At 34.1% G+C, this 26,395-nt stretch overlaps 1 protein-coding gene across 1 annotated transcript in view; it reads left to right on the top strand.

Moving 5' to 3' along the window:
- The window catches only part of CPED1 (cadherin like and PC-esterase domain containing 1), a 407,812-nt gene that overhangs the window by 149,174 nt on the left and 232,243 nt on the right, over positions 1-26,395 (top strand). The window contains exon 8 of the mRNA XM_074193820.1: positions 25,463-25,605. Within this exon, the coding sequence (XP_074049921.1) occupies positions 25,463-25,605 (143 nt within the window). The remainder of the gene's footprint in view (positions 1-25,462; positions 25,606-26,395) is intronic.

Below are 26,395 nucleotides of genomic sequence, written 5' to 3'. Positions count from 1 at the left end.
TAGAATTGAACAAGTAGGAGCAAATGACTCCATGAAACTTCAAAAAATAATAAAACAAAATTACAAGGATGAAAAAAATCAATGAAAATGTGAAATGTGCCATCATAAAAGCAACTGACCTGGAAAATAAATCAAGGAGAGATAATTTAAGAATGATTGAACTTCTTGAAAGACATGAAAAAAAAGTTTAGACATCTTTTTTTTTAGGTTTCTGCAGGGCAAATGGGGTTAAGTGGCTTGCCCAAGGCCACACAACTAGGTAATTAAGTGTCTGAGGCCAGATTTGAACTCAGGTACTCCTGACTCCAAGGGCCGGTGCTCTATCCACTGTATCACCTAGCTGCCCCCTAGACATCATTTTTCAAGAAATTATAAGGGAAATTGCCCTGATAAACTCCAAGGAAAATGACAGGCAAATTCCAGTGCTTCCAGATCAAGGAGAAAATACTTTAAGTAGCCAGAGAGAAATTCAATGACTTGAGAAAACAGAGAAGAAAAATGTAATCAAGTCAACAAAGCACAGAACAAAAAAGAAATAGAGTAGTTTACTGGGCTAAATACTAGAGACTAAAATTTTGTAGAAATTCCTTTAGTTGTGAGTTTTTTGAGAGGAGAAACAGAAAGACTGACAGAATACAGACCTTATAAAGATCAAGTTAAGAGTTAGGAGGCTAACTGGTATGGGAGAATGTGGGGAGGGGAGGAAAGATTAGGATCTTGGTTCAAATCCCATCTCTGATACTGCTTTGTATGACCTTTGTCTCTCTATATCACTCTGTTATTTACCTTTCTGGGCCTCAGTTTTTTTCCATCTCTAAAAAAAAAGAGAAGTCTAGATTAAATAACCTCTAATATCCCTTTTAGTTCTAGCTCTGTAATGTTGTTAGTTCTACTTACTGCTAACTTGAAATATATACTTGATTAAATTTTTTAGTATCTTGATTTTTCTTTGTACATTGAATATCATTTGCATCTTTTTGAATTCGGAGGTATCCCCAAAGCAACATGGGTCATAGGATCATAGATTTCTAAAGTTATGAGGGATTTTATTGTCTTAATCTAACCTTTTCATTTTGACAAATAAGAAAATTGAAGCTTAGGGAAATCAAGTAACTTTCCAAAGGTCACTTAGAGTCAGGCATAACCAAGATGAAAATAATACCTCCTTACTTGTTCTAGCACTAATTTCATTAGATTGTATCAAGTCATTTCAGAGTCAATTCAACAAACATTAAAATTCTTCTATGTGCAAAGCACCATTTAAGGAGTTGTGGACAAAACAGTATTTTTCCATTAAGGAACTTAAATACCCTTGGTGGACTGGATGTACTCAGATAAGTAAATGCAAGATATTTTTAGTAGAGAGAAAGAACAAGGAAATCTTCCTTGAAGAGGTCATAGAAGAAAATTCCAAGTGCAATCTGGAGAATATTAAGACATAACTAGACTGAACACCTTCCTTAAAATGGAGGTTCTGGGAGGAGGCATCCAATCAGAGGTAGAGGCCGTAGAGGTGGAAGGTACTTCCAGAGGTGGGTGGGTAGTCCAGAACTAGAATGAAGCTTCAGGATTAAAAAGCAACAACTGTGACTTGGCAGAAGAGTTTGATGCAGCCTTGAGAGGAATGAAGAGCTTAAGAGGAGTGTGGCAGAGATAGGACATTTGCTTTCAGAGGAGACTTCCAGAGTTCAAGATTGTGGGTTTGATACAAAAGAGTCATGAGGATGAGATATAAATCCTGGCTGATCCTTTAGGTGACTGAGTCATGGTTGCAGAGGACTCTGAGCAACTAGGATACTATTGATATGTATATTCAAGTCCCCAAGCATGAATACATGGATTAGGGTGCTATATTTTGCAATTCTGAAGTGATGGATAGCTTTGAGTATGACTAATATGTAGAAAAGATACAAGAAAAACCATTAAATGTTAATTTTTGCTTGATTGGTTGAGAAAAAGTTAACTACAGTGTTGATACAGATTTGGCAATGTTTTCATCCTACTCTACCTTAAAGAACCATATTTCTTTTGATGTGTAATTGTGATCTACCTCATTGAACTGTTACAAGGTATATTACTAATAAAAATAACTTCTTTTAATTTAATCAGTTCTGACCATAGTTCTGACCATAAACAATGCCAACTAGTGATCTGGTGATATTAATTCCATGTGGGGCAGCTTCAGGGAAACCAAAGTGTTTGGTTTCTGATGGGAATATGGTTGATGAGAAGAATAGAATAGAAATGATCACCAACTGTCCTGATCTTATTATATCAAACCATTGGTTCACATGGGATAAGAAGAATGGCATGTTTATACAAGTCCCCTCACTTAATCAATCTTAAGGACAAATCATTACATCACTTTCCTGATGTCATGTTCTTCGAGATTAGAAGGACCAATATTATTATGAAACCATAATTTTGAAAGAAAAGGCAATAAATGTTCCCCAAAAATGTTACCAGAAAATCCAGTTCATGACAAGAAGATAGACAAGATAGAAGACAGGTAGTGTATGAGCTTTCATCTTCATTGCACATTGAAATTAATTTCCTCCAGCAAATTATATTGCTTATTAAACACTTATATTGTTAGTATTAATAACAACAATTTCTTCTCTGTCCATTGTGTGAAGAACCCCAAAATACATGCTAAGTTGCTAAACTATTTTTGTGTTCTTTTGTTCCTTTTGGGGGGAGAAAAAAAACCCTTATTTTTTTTTTAATTTTCTGTTGTACATTTTAAATGAACTGAAGGTATTTCTTAGCTCAAACAGAAAAAAAATGTCTATTCAAATAATTTTTTTTCATGTAATTGGATGTGTGTTTGTGTGTGTGTGTGTGTGTGTGTGTGTGTGTGTGTAAATGGTGGCAAGTTTTCTAGCTACAAGAAAAAGCAAAGAAATTACATTATTGCCCTCAAGTGGTCATCTTAGTTATTGCCTCAAGAGCACAGTTTTTGAAAAGAATTCAAACATTTACTGAAGCCAAATCTTTGGTCTTTCTTTCATAGATTATTAATATTTATTTTGTAATCTAATTTAGTCATCCATTCTGTGGTAGAAATTTCATTTCTAATGCAGGACACTAAATAGTGGCAATTCCTCATACAATGAAAATTTACCTATTTCTGAAGTTTTTTTCTAAAAGAAATGTTATTATTCATGTATTTGGTCCCTTTACTAAAGAAGGAGACCTTGGTCTTTTTTCTTAATTCTACTTTCAAGCCCAGTTCATTTTTTCTCATCATGTACCCCAACACCCAATTTCAGTCTGACAACAGAACCTGATATTAAACTGGAGCTGAAAAAAGCAAAACTTGATTTCTTTTGAAGGATGTGAGTGACCCAGTGCTATGCTCAAAAACTTCAAGTTAAGCATTTATTTCTCTAACAGATGCCTTGATGGGTTTTTTTGTTTTTGTTTTGTTTTGGGGGGTTTTTTGGCATTAAGAAGCAAGAAGGCATTGAGGTAGTTACAGAGAACAGATTTTTCACAGGGTCTTGCAGATGAGAATGTCTCTCCCTAGACAGAAGATGACTGCACCATGGTATATCTCATTCTAGGAAAACTGGTATATTTTATTCTAACTTTACAAAACATAGAAAGAGGTAATGATTTACTTCAAAAATATTTAATTTGTTGAATAATTATCTGTAGAGTCCATGCAATCTCTACCAATGTAATTTAAAAAAATTTAACATGCACATATATTTCAGAAATCTGTGTATTATGCAACTTTTAGTATATCTATAGTTTATTTTAGATATATAATATATATAGTATATATATATATAATATATAAATCTATAGTTCAAATCAGCAAATCTCTACATATGGTTAAAGACTGCTGTTTGAGAGGCTTGAGAAGTTGTGACTCACCTAGATTACCTAAATGCTGTATTTCAGAGGCAGGATTTGAAACCCATTATTTCTGACTCCCAAGCTAGTTCTTGGTTCACTATCCTATACTATTCCCCTCAAAAAAATAGAGATGTCTTTCTACTACATTGGACATTAGCCCCCTTTTAATACTTCATATCTCTATCCTATCAGCATTTTAAAAATATCTTTATTGTCTCATTGAGGCAGCCCAAATCAATTAATGGTGCTCTAATAACTAATAGTAACTATATCAGCTTTGGGGGCGGGGGAAATGGAAGGCAAAAAGAATAAGTTACTTATGTAGAGTAAACATGGCATAATGAGTAGAATCTTGGCCTGGGAGTCAAGAAGACCCAAATTGTAAATTTGGGTTTACAATTACCAATACTGCTGGTGTGACCCTGAGCAAATGGCTTAATCTTCTTGGGTCTCAGTTTACACAGTTCAAAAATGGGGGTAAATAGGAGCACAGCACTTAGGAGTGCTTGGATTATAGTGGATATTTAATGAATGCTTTTTGACTGATCTCACAATGGTAGGTGCTGTCATATATGATCATAACAGAGCTTTTGTGAAGATCTAATGAGCTCCTTATTAAAGGACTCTATATATGTGACTGTAGATAGGGTAAGTATCTCTGCCTATTTCTCCATTAACTACCTTATGAATAACTAACTAGGGTCTTCCATTTAGCATTAGCCACCTGACCTCTTTCAAAACATCTTCTAAATGTACCTCTCCCTAGTTTAAAAGACACCATTCCAAAGGGTTGTTTCAGATTTGAACAGACACAATTCCCACACAGCTAAAAAGAATACTTGAATATAGAGCTATTCTGCATGTAGACTATATATTCCAATCACAGAAAATGAAATCATTGCTCTCCACCCAGAAGTCAGAGAAGAAAAACGTTTTGATAAGGAAATATATTTCACTTTCATGCTCCCAAGGAGTTATTGTTAAGTGTGAAAAGAAAAGTGATTGAAAAATAATGAATAGTGGCTTGATGACATCCTTTCAGACAAAGTTATAAGCAAGTATCATATTGAATCTCAAATGTAAAGCAGAGAGAATAAGAATGATTGCTGGGGTTTTTTGTGGTTTTTTTTTGTTATCTTAGGAAGCTTATATGATGTTACATAGGGCAAAAAAAGACCTGAGACTATATAATTACTGATGATCTTCTTTCTTCACCCTAGTAATAGTTGAAGTAGCTACTTTTTCTACAGAGATTTTTTTAATAATTTCACATAAATATTTCAATTATTTTTTCTGAACAGTAAAACAATCTTTTATAAAGACCTTCACGTTTCAATTTTTCAACAATCAAGGCTCATAGCTTGACTCTATTGCTGCCCCAATGGTTTTCCCCTTCATCCCTTGCTATATAGTTTTCTGTGGAAAGACATAAACACTTCCCCTTCACTCCTAGAAGTAGAAATATAACAAATCTTAATCTTTCAGGGTTGCTCTTAGAACTTTACAGTAATCTGTACTCTGGGAATGTAACCTGCCAATACCAGTACAGACTGGGATATTGAACCCAGGAAGGGCTGCATATGTATTGTGTTCCTGACAGAAGAGGGAAGGAAGGAAGGAAGGAAGGAAGGAAGGAAGGAAGGAAGGAAGGAAGGAAGGAAGGAAGGAAGGAAGGAAGAAAGGAAGGAAGGAAGGAAGGAAGGAAGGAAGGAAGGAAGGAAGGAAGGAAGGAAGGAAGGAAGGAAGGACAAGAGAAGTAAAGGAGGGAAAGAGGGAGAGAGGGGGAGGGAGGAAGCAAGGAAGGAAGATAGTCAATGTCCTTCCTATACTGTGAGCCTATAAGTTTTAAAGTCTACCCCTTGCCTTCTGTGCTGATGTGAAGAGAGTTTAAGTCTAAACCTTGACCATTTTTATCTATCCTGTATTCCATGACTGGACTTCCTATTTTTAAGTCTTTTCTCAGGATCAGCTGATCCTAACTTTTTATCTAGGTTGTACACTAATCCATGCTCTAACATCTCAAGATATTGCATAAGGCAAAAAAATCCTGAGACCATAAATACTGGTGATCTTTGTTTTTCTCTCTAATAATAATTCAGTGACTACTTTTTTATAGATATTTTTAATAAGAACTCCATATAGATACTTCAATTAATAAATTTTCTGGCATCAAAATTCTCTTTTATAGAACTGGTTGACAAGGTTGTTAGACTTTTTTTATCTTATATAGACTTTGTCCTCCAGTCTTATTTCTGGATATGGGCCTCCTGAATAGAGGGAGATACTTTTCTTCCCAACACCAAATTAATTTCAAAGATTATATTCTTAAAGAACTGCCATGCAACCATGTCCTTGACTCTTCATGAATATACTCTTGGCTCTAAGTTGTCTTACTAATTTTTTTAAGTGAGTCTTACTTTTGCCCCTGTATACTTAGAGCAGAAGTATGTTTTTTCTATCTGGCACCCAAAGATTATTTTGCTGAATTTCAGCTCATACTGTGCTAATCTTGTGATCATTCTGCCAGCATTTTTAATAGCTCTTCTTGCTTGAAGAATATTCACTAGTTGTTTACTGCAGCTGCTTCTTTTCTTTGAATGTCATGGTTTCAACTCTTAAATTACATCTAAGTAAAGTTACTCCTAAATGACATATGCCTGACTGGTAATATGCTTTGGGGGGTTTTGTTGTCGTTGTTGTTGTTGTTGCTGTTGTTCTGTCATTTTTCAGTTGCGTCTGAATCTTCATGAGCCTATTTGGGATTTTCTTGACAAAGATACTGACTGGAGTGGTTTGTCATTTCTTCCTCTAGACCATTTTACAGATGAAAAAGCTGAGGCAACATTATTAAATCACTTGCTTAGGGTCACATAGCTAGTAAGTGTTCAAGGGCAGATTTGAACTGAAAAAGATGAGCCTTCCTGACTCCAGAACTGGCACTGTATCCTCTGTGTCACTTTTTAGAAAATTGCTATAATTTCTTGATTTTGAGTTCCCATAATCTTGTAAGGAATTATATTGATTTTTTTGTTTAAAATTTATTCTTCTCAAGGAATAGGGGGAGAACTTTCCCACTTGCAGACTATCTTTAGATTTTAACTCTTTGGCAGAGATAAAATGATTAATGGATTCAGATATTATTGAATTAACATAGCCCTGGAAAACTTCTCAAGATTTCAATTTAGGAGGAATTTAATATCCCAAAATCCTTGAAACCATACAACACTTAAAAAAAGAGAGAAAGAGAATTCTTATGATCAGGATGATTTTTCTCATCTTACTCCTTTTGAACTTCTTTGTACCATTTGAAACTATTGACCATATTGCCTCTTCATTTATGCTCTTGGTATTTTTAATAACACTCCTCTTTTATTTCTCTTCTTATTTGCCTAGGTCGTTCCTTCTTTCTGTCTCCTTTTCTGGACCATCAGCATTAATTGATATGAGTACACCCCAGGACTCTGTTCTACATTGTTTTTTCTTCCTATATTTCCTATTTTGATGATCAACTCTACTCACATAATCACCAGTTCCACATCATAGGCCTTCTTCTCTTGAGCCTTAGTCCCACATTGCCAACTGTCTGCTGGACATCTTCACCTTGAAGTCCAATAAGCCTCTCAAACTGAACATATTCAAAACTGAACTCATTTTCTTCCCTTCTATCTTATCTCCTTAGTACTGTCAAAGTTCCAGTTCCATAGTTCATAGCTTTCTTTGACTCTTTATTCTAACCCATTTATATTTATCCAGTCTGTATCCAATAACTCTTGTCAATTCTACTTCCATGATGTGTCTCAAATGGATCTACTCCTAAGGCCTTCATCATTCCTCATCTGACCTATTTTAGAAGACTCCCAAATTACCTCTTGATGCCTCTTATCCAATCCTTCCACAGAGTTACTATGCTGATATTCCTAAAACCCAGACTTAATATGCCAATTTCCCTACTTATCTGTGTATTCCCCTGTAATTCCATGAGAACATGGCCTTCTTCATTTTTGTTTCTGTATTTTTAACACTTAGCATATCAATTTATATCCCCCCCCAATCTGGATCTGTGATATCATTGGTGTACAGATTTCCTGGTAAAGAAGCTCTCTCTACCTGTATAAATAGATAGGTAACAACTGTTTGCAGCCATTTTACACTGAAACATTTGCCTTAGTATGGGATTAAGTGACTTGCCCAGGGTCATGAAGTCAATGTGTTACATGCAAGATTTGTACCCATATCATCCCGACTTTTAGCTTACTCCCTCTATCCTCTACTCCACCTTACTGCTCATCCTAAAACCTCAGTAAATGCTTCTATGATAGAACAGAATAGAACAAAATAGAATAGACTATAAATTTAGAATAGAATAGAATAGAATAGAATAGAGTAGAGTAGAATAGAATAGAATAGAATAGAATAGCATAGAATAGAATAGAATAGAATAGAATAGAATAGAATAGAATAGAATAGAATAGCAGAATAGAAAGTTTTTGTTTGTCCTTCATTTTTGAATAAGACCACATCTGGGGAGGTGATGTCATGACAAGCACATGAAACATATTAGTGTGAGGGAGTGCTGTGCTAATCACCAGTCTCACTTTCTCATCCAGAGCCATCTGGGTCCAATGGCCAGATATATATCAGGATGACTTAGAGATGGCCCTGGAGGTGAGACCATGAAGGTTAAATGAGTTGTCTGAGGTCACATAGCTAGTAAAAGTCAAGTGTCTGAGGCTGGATTTGAACTCCTGTCCTCCTGACTCCAAGACTAGCTGCCAAAGAGAAGAGAAGAGAGGAGAGGAGAGGAGAGGAGGTGTATTATTGAACTAAATCTTCTTCCAGGGAAAAAGTTTTTCTTTTCATAAGTTCAGTTGATGTAGGGGGAAAGGCATTAAATGAATTGAAGTCTTGAATGGGTTTTTCATTTTTAAGATCAAACATTTTGAAGTATGACTTCTTCATGGAACAATGCTTACTAAGTAACTACAGTTGAATGGCATCAGATGGTGTGTACCATCATAGAAAGGAGTCAGTGTTTATGGAACATCCAAGTGGAAGAAGATATGGAACAAACTAGAAATCACTAATGATCAAATTGTTTCATTGCTGTAATGAATGTAAAAAAGAGGTATTGTGGAAAGTCAGAAGATTTTGAATTGCTTCTCAGATCTTTTATATGTCCTTGGGCAAATTACTTCCTTTCCCTGGGCCACGGTTTCAAGTGTAAAATTGTTGGGGGGATATAAAAGGAAGAGAATATGCATTTATATAGAATCTATCATATGCCAGTCACTGTGTTGTTCTTTTTTTTTAACAAATATTAACTTATTGGATTTGATTTTTACAACAACTTTGTGAGGTCATTACTACTAGTATTCCCATTTATAGTTGAAGGAATTGCAGCAAAGAGTGTCTTGCTCATGATCACAAAGCTAGAAAAATGTGTTTGGGGTTGGATTTGAGCTCAGATCTTACTGAGTTCAGGCTCACTGCTCTATCCACCGCAACACCAATTGCCTTTCTGAGCACTAAGATCCCTTTCAACTAGAAATCTCTGATTCTATTGGGGAAGAGAGAAGTACCCAAGACTTACTTATGCCTAAGGCAAATTGAAATGGGAGTGACTTTAAGAGAGAGAGAAAAGGAGCCAGAGAAAATATTTCTTAATAAGAAAAATAAACTAACCAGGAGTCAGAAATAAACATGAGATCATCTGAGAAAAGATGAGATGGTCAACTAATTTTAATTTAGAAGGGAAGTTGAAGAGAATAATATTACAAAGGAAACTGCACATTTTGTCAGATGAAAGTAATTTGATATCTTAGAGTTATTTCTAGTCAGTGGTTTGGATCGGAATCAGAAGACTTAGAACTGGAAGAGAGAAATTAAAGGCAGAGTTACATTCTAGATATTTACTTTGAAGAGGAAGGAAGGTTCTTAGATTACTTTTTTACATAAAGGAGGTGATTTCTTTTGGAAAGGGAGACCTAGCTATGCAGAATTGTATACAAAGTTAGAGGAAAGAACCAAGATAAGACAAGACTCATGAAAAAAGAAAAAGAAAAAAAATGTAGATGGGAAAAAGAATTAGAAAAGAATGTCAAAGTGAATGTTGATGAGAACAGGAGAAGAATCCTAATAAGCTTTGAAGAGAAAAAACTGTGATGGAATAAAAAACACAAAGAAGAAAAAGGGAAAATGTAGTGGAAAGGAGACTTGTCAGAGCTCAAATCTGATGGGTGTCTTTTTTTCCCCCTGGAGTTAAATATCTCATGTTCCATATTTCTTTTTCCTCATCCAATTATAATTGATACATTAAATCTTCATGCATTTCCAGGAACAAGCTATTTAAATTTAGCTTTAGGGTTAGTCAAGAACTCAAAGTGATATCCATTAAAATTTTGTCAGCAATATCATGTGTGAAGATAATTGAATTTAGATATAAAATAACCATTTGATTAGAACATTGTTTAGATGAATAATTTTTAAAATGTGTATAATAATTAAATATACATTATCTTAAAATATAATATCCCATTTAATAAATATTTTGATTAAGCCTATGTCAGGCACTATGTAGAAGGTCCAAGAAAAATTTCAGCAAATGATAATAAACTTCTATAAAATGGTTAGATTTCATTATCATAATTCCTGGTATAAGTGAAGGTAAACTGAGGACTATTTATTCATGGAGCAAACAAAATTCATTGTTTGTCTTTTAATCAAGTTTGTCTTTTAATCAACTATTTCAGTGATTTTTCACAACACCTAATAGAGAATATAAAAATAAGAGTCCTTGTATGAAAGAATCAGGATATAACTGATTTATGAACATTTTCTCCTTTATTATTTTCATTCTGATTTGGAAATTTTTCCATATATAAATTGGGTAGTCTTCCCCAAATATATCCATATTTTCAAAAGTGTTGCATTGATCTGAAGAAGAATGATTTCCACTCAGATGTTTTCTCTGCTTTGTTCTTAATAAGGGGAATTAATGATGGGAAAGTTCCAAGAAGAGCTGTTAGAATTTAGTTTATTGCAATTGTTACATAATCTTAACTATAATGGAAATAATATGTCTTGAAACAAGAATGGTATCCAGATAGGGAATATAAATTGGCATATACCTACAAGACCAGTGATAAAATCTTTACAGTTTTGACTTTTATACTTTCCTGTTGGAACTAATAGTTCCTGATCAGTTCCAGAATGAGTGATAAAGATTATATATTCATTTATGGAAAAGACTAAGGATGATAAGCTGGAGATCCTGCCATCCCAAGCAAATAATTGAATTTTTATCCCATTCTCAGCTCATATGTATATTACATTGTACTTCTGATCAATTCATTAGGATACAAATGTGAGAATTTTGTATTTTGAATTTGATTGATTGAACCATAACAAATGTGAGTTCTGAATGGTTCAAAAGCTTAGGTTTCTGTAGGGGAGTCAGAGTGAATGAAATGATTCATGCCACTGATATGTAAAGCTTATTTAAATAAATGCATTTTTTGATCTGATGCCAGAAATGGGAAAAAGTAACCTAATTTGGGTTGAGTCAATTAGTTCAGTTTTTTCAATTACTTATCCTAAAGGAAGTCCATTTTCAGTGAGCTAAAACAAATGGTGAAAATACTTATATTCTTATATCATTCACCTTAACAAGAAACTCTTGAAATTTGACTTAGGCTTCTAAGAAATTTTCTCAATTTTCCCAAAAGGTATTTATTAGTCTACATGAGTATTCAAGCATGTTGGATTGATATTCTATAAGAGTGAGCTAAAGGGCATTTCCTTGGTTCTACCAACAGTTTTGTCTCTTTGCTCTCATATTCCAGTAATGAATAATTCAACTATATCTCAAAGAACCCCTATATTCCTGAATATAGTGCTATCACATGTACAACAGCAAACTCTACACATTAATCATGTTAAGGCAACATGGTATAGTGGGAAGCAATCTTCAAGTTAGAAGATTTAGGTTCTAGACCTGGCTTTGTCACTCACCAGGGACCTGGGTGCCACTTACCACTTAATTTTTCTCATCCCCAGTTTCCTCATCTGTAACATGAGGATCATAACACTGGCCCTAAGTACCTCACAGGGTTGCTTTGAGGATTCAATGAGTTATATATGAAGATGCTCTGTAAATTATAAAGCACTAGAGAAATGTAATGTCTTATTATTGTTAGCTGAATAGAAAAGTTTATCCATGCATGCAGTTGTTGAATTGAGCAGTCTTCCTCCCTATGCTTAATATCTAGAATTTTATTCTGCATCTCTACTAATTAACAACTCTTACCATGTCTGGGAAGCTTAGCACCTCTTATTTTCCCTAGCAGTGCAAGGAGCAGCCTCAGATATGCAAGTCCTAAGGTAGATCTACTTTGTAGATCTTCTGAGGTACAAACCATGCCTTTACTACAAAGCTCATTTTTGTAACCCTTTCCTAATTGAATATACCACTCTAGCCTTGTATTAAATTTATCACTCATTTTTGCATTTCCACAGACGCATATTCTTTCTGTTCTTCCTTTCCCTATCCTACTTCTATACTTCAACCCCCCCACCACAGCTATAAAATCTTTAACCAATCTGAAGGAGTCTTTAGGGACCAATCATTCACAATATTACCCTGCATCAAATGCCAGGCAATTGAAATGAATCTAATTTTCACACTTGAAGTTGGACAGCTTTCAGAGAAGGGAATTGTTAACATTCCATGAGCTAGTATTGGACAGCACAGATATACCATTTTCTTATTCAAAGAATTTCATGATAACATGGTTATATATACATGGAGCTATTAGAGAAAACCATTGTAGCATACACTAATTCATTCAAAAAAGACAGTTAAGCCAGAAATCATATTTTTGCTCTGATCTGTTCTCGGGAAGTGTCAGGCAATACAGTTAAATGAAAGAATCAGCTAATTACATGGGTATTTTTTAGCAATTGAATATGATATTCAGAATTCATCTGTAGTAGACTTTAGATATCTATACTATAAACATTACTATATGCTCTCCTTACTTTTTCTTAACATGTCACATACATTTCTCAAACATAAACTTGGCTATAATTTTGTCTTTTAAATAATGTTTTGAAAAAATACTTTGAATTTACCTTTTATTGTTTATGATAACAATCAGCATTTATAAGGGGATTTATAAGATTTATGTAATTATATGATTGACCAAACATTTTACAAAGGGGAACTTATTATTTCTCCCTTATCCCTCATCTTTGGGGATGAAGTTATTCCAAGTAGTTGCAGGAGACAGCTTGGTCATTGAATCTAATTTAAGAAATAACTAGGCAATAAAACACCAATTATGCTAATAGGGAAACATTTTGATATTCCCAGTGTTATAAAGTTTCATAGGTGGTTAAACCATATCTGATTCTGAAAAAATCATTTTATGAATGATTCTACTGTCACCAACATTTTTTGAGCCTTCAGTCAAATGAAAACTAGTTAACTCATGGGAATATGGTTGCTGGATTGAATATGTCTGTGAAAGCCTTTGCAAACTCATTTCCAGTGTCAATATTATTCTTTATTCTCTATAGATAGAATTTTTATCTCTTGCAGAGTGAAATCTAAACAAATTTTAGTGGACTTTGGTAAGATTCCATTCTGTTCAACTTTAAATATAACTCAGAATGGTGAAGGTTTGTCAGTAATTATTTGCCGTAGTTGGAATTCAAGTCAGAAATTTGACTTTTAAAAATTTCTTTAATAAAATTATTTCTTTTTTCTGAATTTTCTTATTATACCTTTAGTTGTTAAATGATTTCTATTAAATGAAAATCACCCTTTTCAAAAAGTCAATGGCAATAACTATGCCCTTTTTGTCAAGAAACTTATGACTTGCTATAAATATTTTTCAAAATTGAAAGCAGAAGATAAAGCACATTATTATAAGCAAGAAAATTATGTTGTTCTATGATTTAACAGTTCGGACCTGGGATATCATAATGATATAGGTCAAGGAAAGCTTTAGATTTTTTAAAATTACCCTATTCAGACCTGTCATGTAAAAGTTTCCTACATTTTTCTTTTATTCTGTACCCTCTTTTCTTTGTCTTTTCCTCTGGAATTCTTAATAAATATGTATATATATACATAGATGCATACATACATGTTTGTGAATAGACATGTATGTTGTAAGAGATACCTTGATTTAGTTTTTAAGAAGCTAACCTCTGAGTCAAGAAGTCTTGAATTTGTCTCATCTCTGACATATCCTAGTCATATTAGGCAAGTTACGTAATTCTCTGTACATGCAGACTCAATGTTGTGCCAAAATGGCAGAGAGAAGACAAGCATGTGTTAAGTACTCCTGGTTTCCCTCAGAAATAACATGAAAGAAACCTCTTAACAGAAACTCAGTCGACAAAACCCAGAAAGAGAAGCTAGGAGAAGAACACCTACCAACAAAGTCTGTCTCAGGGGACCATGGGTGAACTGGGAGCAGAGACCAGAGGGCCAGCACAGGAACAGCAGTTGGGGGTAAACCAGAGGACTGGCATCAGCTGCAGAGGCTTTGGTGAGTGGTGGGTACAAGAAATAACTTTAACCATGGAATCTTTGGCTGGGGGGAGAAGAGCTATGGGAGAGTGAGTTCTAGCACAGAGTTTTAGAGCATGCCTGGAAAATGACCAGCTGGGCAAGGGATCTGAGCTCCATACTTTTTGCAGAGCCCTCTTCCCAGAAGGAAAAGTAAACACCCCCACTCCCACCCCTCAGGCTCAGGTATGGGCAACATAATTCACTCAGTTGAAAGGGAGATTAACTCCCTCCCCCAGGGCCCAGACCATTGTTCAAGGTCAACTCAGACCTTGAGCTGAGGGCTTCAAACACCAGCAACTAGTGCCCCTATTGGCCCACCCTTGGAATTACTAATCCAAGTGAACAAAGCTTCTAGGGTTTTCAAAAGCAAACCTCTGAGAGTCAACTCTTCCTAACACAAGATCCTAGGATGATGAAGAAAGGCCAAAAGAAAAGGAGTCCATGGAGAAATACAGAAGAAACGGATTCTAACCCAGAGCGATCTAGCAATTGCTTCCAAGGAGAATATAAATTAGTCTCTAGCCGAGGAAGACTTTCTTGAAGAAAGCAGGAAGGAGTCTAAAAATCAATTGGAAAAATTGGAAAAAAGAAACTCAAGAAAAAATTAACACCTTGAAAGAGAAAAATTAACATCTTGCAGCAAGAAAAAAAATCCTTGGAAAATACAATTGGACAAATACAAAATGAGAATAATTCTCTCAGTTCCTCAATTGGACAAATGCAAAAAAGAAAATGATTCTCTCAAAACTAGACTTGGACAAATGGAAAACTCCTTCAAAAGTAGAATTGACCAACTAGAAAAAGAGTTGCAAGAGGTAAATGAAGAAAATTCTTCTATAAAAAAAGAATGGAATCCATAAAAACTAATGATTTCATGAGACAAGATTCTGTTAAACAAAACCAAAAGAACAAAAAAAGAAGAAAATGTAACATAACTCATGAGCAAAACCACTGAACTCAAGAATAGATCAAGAAAGGACAACCTGAGAATTACAGGTCTTCCTGAAAACATTGAAGAGGGAAAAAAAAGCCTGGACTTAATATTACAGGATTTAGTGATGGAAAATTGCCCTGATATCATGGAACCAAAGGGCAAAATCGTTATTAAAAGAATACATCACTCCCCTCCAGAAAGAGACTCGAAAATGAAAACATCAAGGAATATTGTGACCAAATTCCAGAACTATCAGATAAAAGAGAAAATCCTGCAAGCAGCCAGAAAGAAACAGTTTAAATACCAAGGAGCCACAATAAGGATTACACAGGACCTGGCTGCATCAACATTAAGGGATCAAAGGGCCTGGAATGAGATATTCTGAAGAGCAAGGGAGCTTGGAATGTAGCCAAGAATCCACTATTCTACAAAGCTGAGCCTTCTCTTCCAGGGGAAAAGATGGACATTTAATGAAATGGGAGACTTTCAATATTTCCTAATGAAAATACCAACGCTAAATAGAAAATTTGGACATCAAACAGGAGGCTCAAGAGATACATGGAAGGTTTAAAAAAAGGGTAGAGTAAAAAAAAGTAGCTATCTGCTAAGATGAAACTGGCTATATATCTCCACCTGGGAGAAAGATTCTCATAATTCTTAAGAACTGTAACCCTATTAGAGAGAACATACTTAGCCAGAAGTGATTGTCACTCATGATTTATCCATCAGTCATCAAAACCATCTGTTATTGGCTAAGAAATAAAGTCGTGGATCAGTGGAACAGACTATGTGCAAAAGCAGGAAATGATTATAGTAATCTGCTGTTTGATAAATCCAGAGTCCAGCTATTGCAATAAAAACTCTCTCTTCAATAAAAAACTGTTGGGAAAATTGGACGTAAATATGGAAGAAACTTGGATTAGACCAACACCTCACACCCTATACCAAGATAAAATCAAAATGGATACAGGAATTCGACATAAAAAAACCAATATTTTAAGCAAACTAGAAGATCAAGGAGTAGTATGCCTGTCAGATGTATTGAAAGGGAAGCAGTTTATGACCAAGGAAGAGATGGAGAACAGCATTAAAAACAAAAAATAATTTTGATTATATTAAATTTAAAAGCTTTTGCACAGACAAAACCACTGTAGCCAAGATCAAAGGAAATTTAGTAAATTGGGAAACAATTGTTACAACTAGTATTTCTGACAAAGGACACATTTCTAAAATAGGCAGAGAACTGAGTCGAATTTTCAAAAAAACAAGCCATTCCCCAATTGATAAATGGTCAAAAGATATGCAAAGGCAATTTACAGATGAGGAAATCAAAGTTATCCATAGTCATATGAAAAATTGCTCATTACTTCTTAGAGCAATGCAAATTAAAGCATCCCTGAAGTACCACCTCACACCTCTCAGACTGGCCAATATGACCAGAAAAGACAATGATTAATGTTGAAAGGGATGTGGGAAAACTGGGACACTGATACATTGCTGGTGGAGCTGTGAACTCATCCAACATTACTGGAGAACAATTTGGAATTATGCCCAAAAAGCAACAAAAATATGCATGCCCTTTGATTTAGCAATACCTCTACTGGGTCTACACTCCAAAGGGATTATGAAAAAGGGTAAAATCATCACTTGCACAAAAACATTCATAACAGTCCTGTTTTGGGTGACAAAGAATTGGAAATTAAGTGAATGTCCTTAAATTGGGGAATTAACAAAGTGTGGTATACGTATGCTATGGAACACTATTGTTCTATTAGAAACCAGGAGGGATGGGAATTCAGGGCACCCTGGAAGGGTTTGCATGAACTGATGCTGGGTGAGATGAACAGAGCCAGAACAACATTGTACATCCTAACAGTAACAAGGGGATGATGACAGACTTGCTCATTCCATCAGTGCAACAATCAGGGACAATTTTGGGCTATCTGCCATGGAGATTTGTATCCAGAGAAAGAATTGTGGAGTTTGAACAAAGACCAAAGACTATTACCTTTAATTTAAAAAAGAAACATTATCTTACTATGTAACTTTTACTCTCTTATGTTTCCTCCTTAAGGATATTATTTCATTCTCATCACATTCAACTTAGATCACTGTATACCATGGAAACAATGTAAAGACTAACAGACTGCCTCCTTGGGGGGGGGGGGGGGGGGGAGCAAGAATAGGGGAAAAATTGTAAAACTCAAAATAAATAAAATCTTTAAAAAAAAAGACTACATGTTACATATGAGTTTCCCATCTGCATCTTTAGGAGTTTGTACATACTCAGATTTTCTATAGCATGATTAAAGAATAGATTTAAGTTTGCAACAATACACACACACACATATATATAATTTAATATTTAATTTATATTAAAATTTATTTTAATTTACATTAATGTTTATGTATATATGTATATACATATATTTGTATATATAAACTAGATAGATGTTGTAAAGGTACCAGCTCTTACCAGAGTATTCCTTTAAATATATGGAGATAAACAAATGGTGACAGTTTGATTCCCTGATTTTATGACCATTATCTTTATGTGCATTTTCTGTGACTGACAGGGCTGAATTCATTTTGAACTAACTTTGTGTTGCAATTTTCCAATGAAGATGGATGATAAATAATTTGTAAAAAATGTCACATAAAAATGTTTTAAGATCTACTTTTATTTATTTTTACCTTATTTATAAAGTACCTATTTCCTTAAGAATTTCTAGTTTTATATTAATGAAAAGTAATACTTAGTAGGTCACATGGAAGTCCTGATTGATTTTAAAATTCTTTCTTGTTTTAGGGTTATAGATTTAGAACTGAAAAGAAACTTAAGAGGTTATTCAATCTAACCCTTACTTTTTACAGATAAGAAAATTAAGACCCAGAGGAATTATATGGTTTATTCACAATTGCAGTGGTAGAACTCTAGTAAAGTCAGTATTAAAACTCATAATTCTTTGCTTCTGTACCCAACATTTCAAACTAAACTTCCTTTATAATAAATCAATTTTTGAACTCTTTCCATCATTTATCCTTTAATTCAGAAAATTCCTTTTAAAAACCATTATTCTAGGCCACAGTTTCAGAAATTTATAGTATATGTCTGACTTACTGCACTCTAACTATGCTAGGTAGAGCAATTTTTCTTGGAATTATAATAAACCAAATAAAACAAGACAATGATAGTGATATTTGTGTTATTAAACAGACAAAATAAGCTATGCCACAAGATCATACTTAGAATTTCTTCAGTCAATTTTCCTTCATTTATAGATGAAGAAACTGGGAACCAGGAATATGCAATGATTTCTCCAAAATGACAAAGGTACTCATTAGAGGAGACAACATTTAAACTCATACTTCCTCCAATCCAAGTCAAGTCAACAAATCTCTGTAAAATATTATATACCATTAACTATTAAATGCACTAGAGAAACAAAGGCAAAAACAAAAAACAAAACAAAACAAATCTCTGATCTCAAGCTGCTTATAGCTTGTCTTTCCTTTATACATTACTACATTAAGTTTTTGCTTTCTGAATAGCTGAAATTTTTCCTCTAATCAATTAGTCACCAAATAGACACAAAAAAGATGCTCATTTCTTTGAGTCCTTAAATCTAGGTCATTAATTTCTGGGCAGGTGGAAAAGTCTAAATATGCACATAGACCAAAGAGGCTACTTTTATTATTTCAAATACTTTAAGTCTTCCACCATCTGCTGCCTTCACTCCTATACTGGTGCTACTGAATGAAGGTAGAGAAAAATCACAAGATAAATTTATAATCTCAACTGCACCCTCACTGCTTCAAGGAAATCCTAATTAATTAACTTTGCCTCATAATTTTACTAAAAAAAAAACAAACCTAAGGCTATTCACTGAGAGCTCCTTCATCCCACTTCCTTATTTTAAATTATCAGCTACTACTATCACTATTTCCTCCTTCACTTTTATTTTGCAAGAAGTAACCCCTCTCTTTGCTATCACCCATGCCTTTAGATACAATGGTCCTATTGTAACCTATCTTGTCCAGCATACTGCTTCTCTATCATTGCCATTCTTTCACTCATCTTCAGTCTTTTCCAACTTGTGACTTTCCTATGGTATAGGTATGTGTATACACACTCACACTCATATCTTCCTCGCTTTTATGGCTAAATTTGTGAAGGACAACTATAATAGAAGCTTCCAACTTTCATTCCTCTAACCCTTAACTCTCTCCATTCTGATTTCTAGTTTCATCATTCAATCTAAATTTATTTCTTCAAAGTTACTTGCAATCTACTAATTACCAAATCCAATGGTCTTTTCATAAACCTCATCTTTCCTGACTTTTCTGAAGCCTGTGATACTATTGATCACTCTTTTTCTTGATACTGTCATTTATCTAAATTTCTGTGACACTATTCTCTTCTTGTATCCTTCAATATATTGGAACCCTCTTTCTCAGTCTCCTTTCCTGGATCTTTATTCAGGTTACACCTGCTAATAGTCTTTCAGGTCATATCCACTATTAGCAGATGGATTAGCACTGTCCTAGGTTCTCTTCTCTTTTTTATGCTATGTCATTTGGTGATACCATCAGCTCCCTGTGGATTTAATTATCATCTCTCAGATGATTCTTAAGTCCATCCAACCTTAACCTCTCAAGTGACACTCCATCTCCTGACTCAGCATTTCACAGACAGCACCCATGCCTAGAATGCTTTTTCCTCCTTATCTCTAATATGTGGCATCTTTGTCTTCTTCCAAGTTCCAGTTAAAACTTCACCTTCTGCAGAAAACGTTTTCTGACCTTTTTAGGGAAATCCATTGCCACAAATAATCAATTAATCAATAAACATTTTAAATACCTACTATGTGCTAGGCAGCATAGAGAAACTAAGTGACAAGGAGTTAATCTAATATAAAATTAGAAAATCCATTTTTTTAAAATTTTGTTTCTTGAGAGTCATTTTTCCTCTTCTTTTTCATATCTTTAAATATTGGTAGTTGTTAATTCATATTCTCTAGCTTCCTGATTCTGATCTTCTTATGCCAATCCTTTTTTCAATGGTTCTTGCATTGATATAGAGATGAAGAGAAAAAAGCATGCTAATTCTCTGATTAGCTCTAGTTTCATTCACTATTTTTTGAGGGACTAAATGCTTTAGGGCATGTCTTTCCATCTATTCTCAACTTCTTTTCCTGTTCCTTTCTCTCAAAGTTAATTATGTATTAATTTCAAGATCTACTACCTTAATTAAAATCTCTAAGGACCGAGGAAAAAGTGGATATTTCCTTGAATTTTTAAGTTCTTTCTATTACCACATCTTTAATTTCACAGCAGGGATCTATGTTCAGCCAACACTCTGTTGTGCTGACATTTACAATTAAGACATATGGCCTGAAAATTCAGAAATAAGCTATCTATTATATGCCATCAGAGTACTAGTCCTGTTAATTCCACCTCCACAAATTCTTTTACATCTGTCCTCTCCTCTCCACTTGCACTGCCATCATTCCAATTTAGGCTCTCATTACTACTCCCTTATACTAATTCAATAGCATCCTCACTGATCTCTCTACTACCATTCTCTCTACTGTCAAATTCATGCCTCCTACAACTGTCAAAGCAATGGTGCACAGGTCTCACCCTATCACTTCCATATTTCAAAGCTTTGGAATCTCCCTATCACACACTGGAAATAAATTGTCTTATCTTGGCAGTTAGGGTTCTCAACAACCTGCCTCCAAGATACTTTTCCAGTCTTTTCCATATATATTCTACATTTCACTCAAACCATACTATTATTACCTAACCCTCTCTTACTTTTTCCTACTCCTTTAAAGTCTCAGATTTTCTAAGTTGTAAGGGACTTCAGAGATCTGCTGGTCCTACTCATTCATACCTGAATAGGAATCTTTTCTATTAGATCCTTGGAAAGTTGTCCACCAACTTCTGTTCAAATCTCTTCCAAAATGGGAAATCCATTAGCAGAAGAAACAAAATAGATAAAAGGATATTATTGTAGATTAAGAAAATATGCTTACGAGGAAATCAAGATTTAGAGCAGGGATAGAAAGTCTCAAGACCAAAATTACAAAAATACAGAGAAACAATTCTGATTGTTGAGTTGATTAAACATGGAGTTGATTAAAGAGATTAATGTGAGTATACGGGTAAAGAAGCAGTTGAGAAAATAAAAGTAAGAATAGGTAAAGGAGAATGAATGCAGAAACCTGCATGGTCCCAAAGGAATAATACCAATTATGCTAAAATTTAAAGTAAGGTGACAAGTAAAAGGGAAACTAAAAACAAGAAAAGTGGGGTATTGTAATTTATCCTGGACTGGAAAAAGAGTAGGAGTAGAGAAGGGACGGGATTTCAAAGGAAGTTGCTTTTTTTCTGTCAAAAAGAAGGGACTTCCACTTTGAAAACACACACACACACACACACACACACACACACACACACACACACACACAGTTAACATGAAGATGATATCTGATATTAGTAGATAAAAGTAAGAAAGCACCTATCTGCCCTTGATGAGTTAAAGTCACCAGACCAAGATGAACAATTCCCTAGGATTATGAAAAGAACTAGAATATGTTTCCTAAGCCAGAATCTTTGAATGATCTTTTAGATCATTTAAATAGAAGAACTTCAGAGAAAGGCAAGTGTTTACCCACTTTCCAAAAAGGGAAGAGAATGGATTCTGAATGCTTGCTATAGGTCAGTAATTTGGACTTTGATTCCTAGCAAAATTTAATAATATTATTAAATGTATGATTAATGAACGTCTAGAAAGGATCCAAAATGACCTCATCAAGAGCAGATCATTTCCACCTAAATTCATTTTCTTTTCTGACAGGGTTTCTAGACTGGTAAATCAGAGGAATTTGCTATTATGGGCAATATGACCTACTTAGGTGGATTAAGAACATGGAAAATGTCTGAACCTAAAAGAGATTCAATTTCAATAGGAAAAGAAATCTCTAGTGAAAGGCTCCAGGGTTCCATGCTTGGCTCTATGCTGTTTAACAATTTTTAACAATGACTATGTCAAAGAACACAAAATAACAAACTTATTAGTTGGGCAAATTACCAAAAATAGAAGGAATGTATAACATAGCAGAGGATTAGAGAATCCAAAAGCACCCTGATTATCTAGCACAGTGAGTTAAATCAAACATAATGAAACAACATGGAAACATACAAAGCTTTGCACTTGGGTTCCAAAAAATGAAATTCATAAATAAAAGATAAAGGAATTATAGGTAGATGGTGGTTTATCTGAAAAATATTTGGGAAATTTTTTGGTGTACAAACTCAATATGAATTAATTGTGAGCTACATAAACCAAAAAAATCATAGATTAAATGAAGTGAAGTATAATGCTCAAGGCTAGGGACAAGTGAAGGTTCTATTATACCCTGGCCTGCTAGAACACATTTGGGATATTATGTTCAATTTTAAGCACTACAATTTAGAAAAAGATAATAAGTTGAAGAGTATCTGAAGAAGAGCAACCAAGCTGAAAAGGTTTTAGCATTGTGCTATATGAGAATCAGTTGAGGGAATTAGAGATACTTAGATTAGAAAAAAAATTATTTAGGTATATGAGTGTTAGCTGTCTTTGTTTGTTTAAAGACTATCATATGGAGGAAGGATAAGATTTATTCTTCTTGTTCCAGATGGAGGAACTAGGATAGATGGAAGTTACAAAGAGGTTGAATTAGATTTGATATAAGGCTTCCTAATAATTCTTACCTCAGAGTAGAATGACTAGCTTAGAAGGTAATGCCCCTTAATAAAAGTCTTTAAATGAAGGCTAGATGTATAATTATTCAAGAATGGGTTGGACCAGGTGGCATCAGTACTCTGTTCTGACTGAGCAAATCAGGTATTCTATGACTTAGCACTTACAATATTCAATTTGATATGAATAGATTCAGTCCATAACTCTAACTTGTCAACTTCTTTGGATCCTGACTCTGGGGTATTGGAGCCTGATTGTAATCCAATGTGTTGAAATATTCCTCCCAGTGGTTTCTTATTTGAAAATTTGATAAAACCGAGTCAATTATGAAAATATTGAACAGTGTAAGACCAAAGATGTATCCCTCCACTCCTCAAAGATAGTTTACTTTAGATTGATAACCATCTATTAGTGATTATTCTTTGAACTAGTGCTTAGTTCAATGTCTCACATATATAGATACTTAATAAATTCTTATTTAATTGGGTCCATCTTGATTGGACTATTCTCTTTTCCATATTTTCTCTTGCTAAAATATTTCTCTTCCTTCAAGGAAGTTATCACTGATCTCCTTATAGGAAAGTGATCTCTTCCTGCTTAAAAGTTCTAGTCTCTTATAAAGACCCTCTCATAGCGCTTGCCGCATTTTACTTTTCTTTAAACTTTCTTTAAATATTCTAGTAAGAGACTTTAAGCTCCTTAAATGCAGAGACTGCATTACTTTCCATCTATCTATCCCTAGTACTTACCACAGGGCCCTACACATATTAGACCTAAACAATTTTAGACATTTAATTGAAGATAAACTATATAGTCATATGCTATATACAAGTCCTTTATACCATCTTAAGACTAATAAATGTTCCTTATATAATATGAAATTATTTAAATGACTTAATGTTGTAACACATGAACAATATTAAATTTTTAAATATAACATCAACCACATTAAATTGTTGTAATAATGATTTTTAAATACCAAAGAAACTATTACTTTGAAAAACCATAACTCTACTTTTCTTCAATTCAGAGCATTGAAATTTCTAAAGTTAGTATTTGTTTATTTTTCATTTGGCTGCTTAATTAGTACATTATTTTTCTTTAATGAAATTGGAGACTGAAAGGGAGAAGAGAGAGAATCCTGGTTGCCATCTGCTAATAAAGTTCACATTTCATTAGGTTTCCATTTTTTAGCTGGTGACAGCTTATGAATCTAGTGCTTGCTTGTCTTCAGGCAAATTTTGTATTTTGTGAGTTAAAAACAAATTTCACATTTGCTATTTCCCTTTGGCAACCTATGTTAGCCTTTGTTGTTATCAAAAGAAGGAGACACACTGTATTATGCAGACAAGAGGGATTTAGTTTATTTCTTCTAAAAAGGTTAGTAGGTTCCTCCTCACCTGTTTCTAGGGAAAAATTTTTCTTACTCACCTTTGTAATATTGTATTTAGAAAAAGTCAAAACATAAATAAGATGAGATTTTTGCATTTTTATTTTTCAGCTGACTTGAGATTTAGGGTAGAATGTTCTGAAGAGATATATTTTTTAAAGGTTTCAACAAGTGAAAATAGTAGTCTATGATCATAAATATAGAGATTGGAGGTCTGTTACAAAAAAAGGTACAAATTGAAACTTTTCTTACTTTTGTAGAAAATAGGAATTTTATTCAATTCTTTCTATCTACTTAATGGATGAATATAATTCTTTTATTATGTTTTTGCAAGGCAATGGGATTAAGTGGCTTGCCCAAGACCACACAGCTAGGTAATTATTAAGTGTCTGAGGCCTGATTTGAACTCAGGTACTCCTGGGTCAGTGCTCTATCCACTGCACCACCTAGCTGCCCCTGAATATAGTTCTTAAAAAAGACATGAGAACTGACTTCAAGTGTTTAGGCCTATAATAGATAATTGAATAGAGAATAGGATGTATTTATTTTCTACATAACCCTATTCTCAAAGATATTTAGTTGAGAGATATTTAGTTGTGATGTTTTTGTGATTAGATGCAGTAAAATGAGACTATAATAATGGTATGCAAATTAAAGAGATATTTTAACAACTTGGCATTTTTTTTTTTGCTCAACTGATGAGACTTTTTGGAAAATAATCACAAGGGCTATTGCCAGCTTAATGCATTGTAACTCTAAACATGTATTAGAGACAAATGAGATGACTTATTTCCCTTATTTTTAACAAGGGTTTTTATATGTTTGGTGCAGAAGAAAGCTTATTTTCTAAAGGAATACCTTTAATAATTATCTTTAAAGTGATGTGCAAAAATGTTTTGCGACTGTTAGTTTCAACAAATGAATGTGTTCCTTTGTTCACAGCTGCAAACATTTTTTGAGACATTCCTCCGGGTCAGTTCTCCTCTTCAAGCTTTTGATCATATGAAGGAAGCTATAAGTAAACTTCTGCTGGCAGCTGAAGCATTCAGTGAAACTTCTACACTAGGACCAAAGACCATCAAAAGGTAAATAATACAACAAAAAAAAAAGAACCTTCATTAGGATGAACTTTTGTATCAATGTGGGTTATTTAGAAGGGCAGACTGGATTTCTCTGCTTCCCTGACTATTTGGTTCTCTTTTCCTAAGGATGGTTCTTGCCTTGTCTACCAACCACACAGTGGTTGCCTTGGCAGCAGCCTCATCTCTTCTTCCCCTTATTAACATATTCCCCTCCTCTTGCTTCATCCCATTCATTGCCCAGGTGCAGACATTGCTAGTTAAAGCTCTGAACAAAACCAAACCAATGTCATCCCAAAATTGACTTTTTTTAGAAAATGTACATCAGTATAATTATACAGAATAATCATGCAGCTAAGTAGTACAATATATAGAATGCTAGACCTGGTATCAGGAAGACCTAAGCTCAAATCCAGCCTTGGATACCTACTAGCTGTGTGATCCTTCTAATTCACTTGGTCACTGCATGCCTCAGCTAACTTATCTCTAAAATCAGAATAATAACTCCTACCTTCCATGGTTTTGAGAGAATTAATAATGATAGGGTCAGAAACAATAGATCGAAATTCATAAAGGCAAATTTAGACTAATGTAAGAAAAAAATTCATTGAAAACTAAACACACACATATAATGTTAGAGAAGATCAAATTATTAGTCATGAAATAAAATAATCTGTTTTTAACATAATTACCTTCTAAGCGAAATGGGCTATTTAGGAGATAGTGTGTTGAAGCAGATATACTTTTGGAGTAAGGATCTGACTAGTAAGATTCCTTTCAACTCTGAAATTCTATG

The sequence above is a fragment of the Macrotis lagotis genome, chromosome 7 (assembly GCF_037893015.1).
Source record: "Macrotis lagotis isolate mMagLag1 chromosome 7, bilby.v1.9.chrom.fasta, whole genome shotgun sequence".
Classification (NCBI taxonomy): domain Eukaryota; kingdom Metazoa; phylum Chordata; class Mammalia; order Peramelemorphia; family Peramelidae; genus Macrotis; species Macrotis lagotis.
The sequence above is the reverse complement of the archived record's forward strand: the minus strand, read 5'-3'. Positions and strand labels throughout refer to the sequence as shown.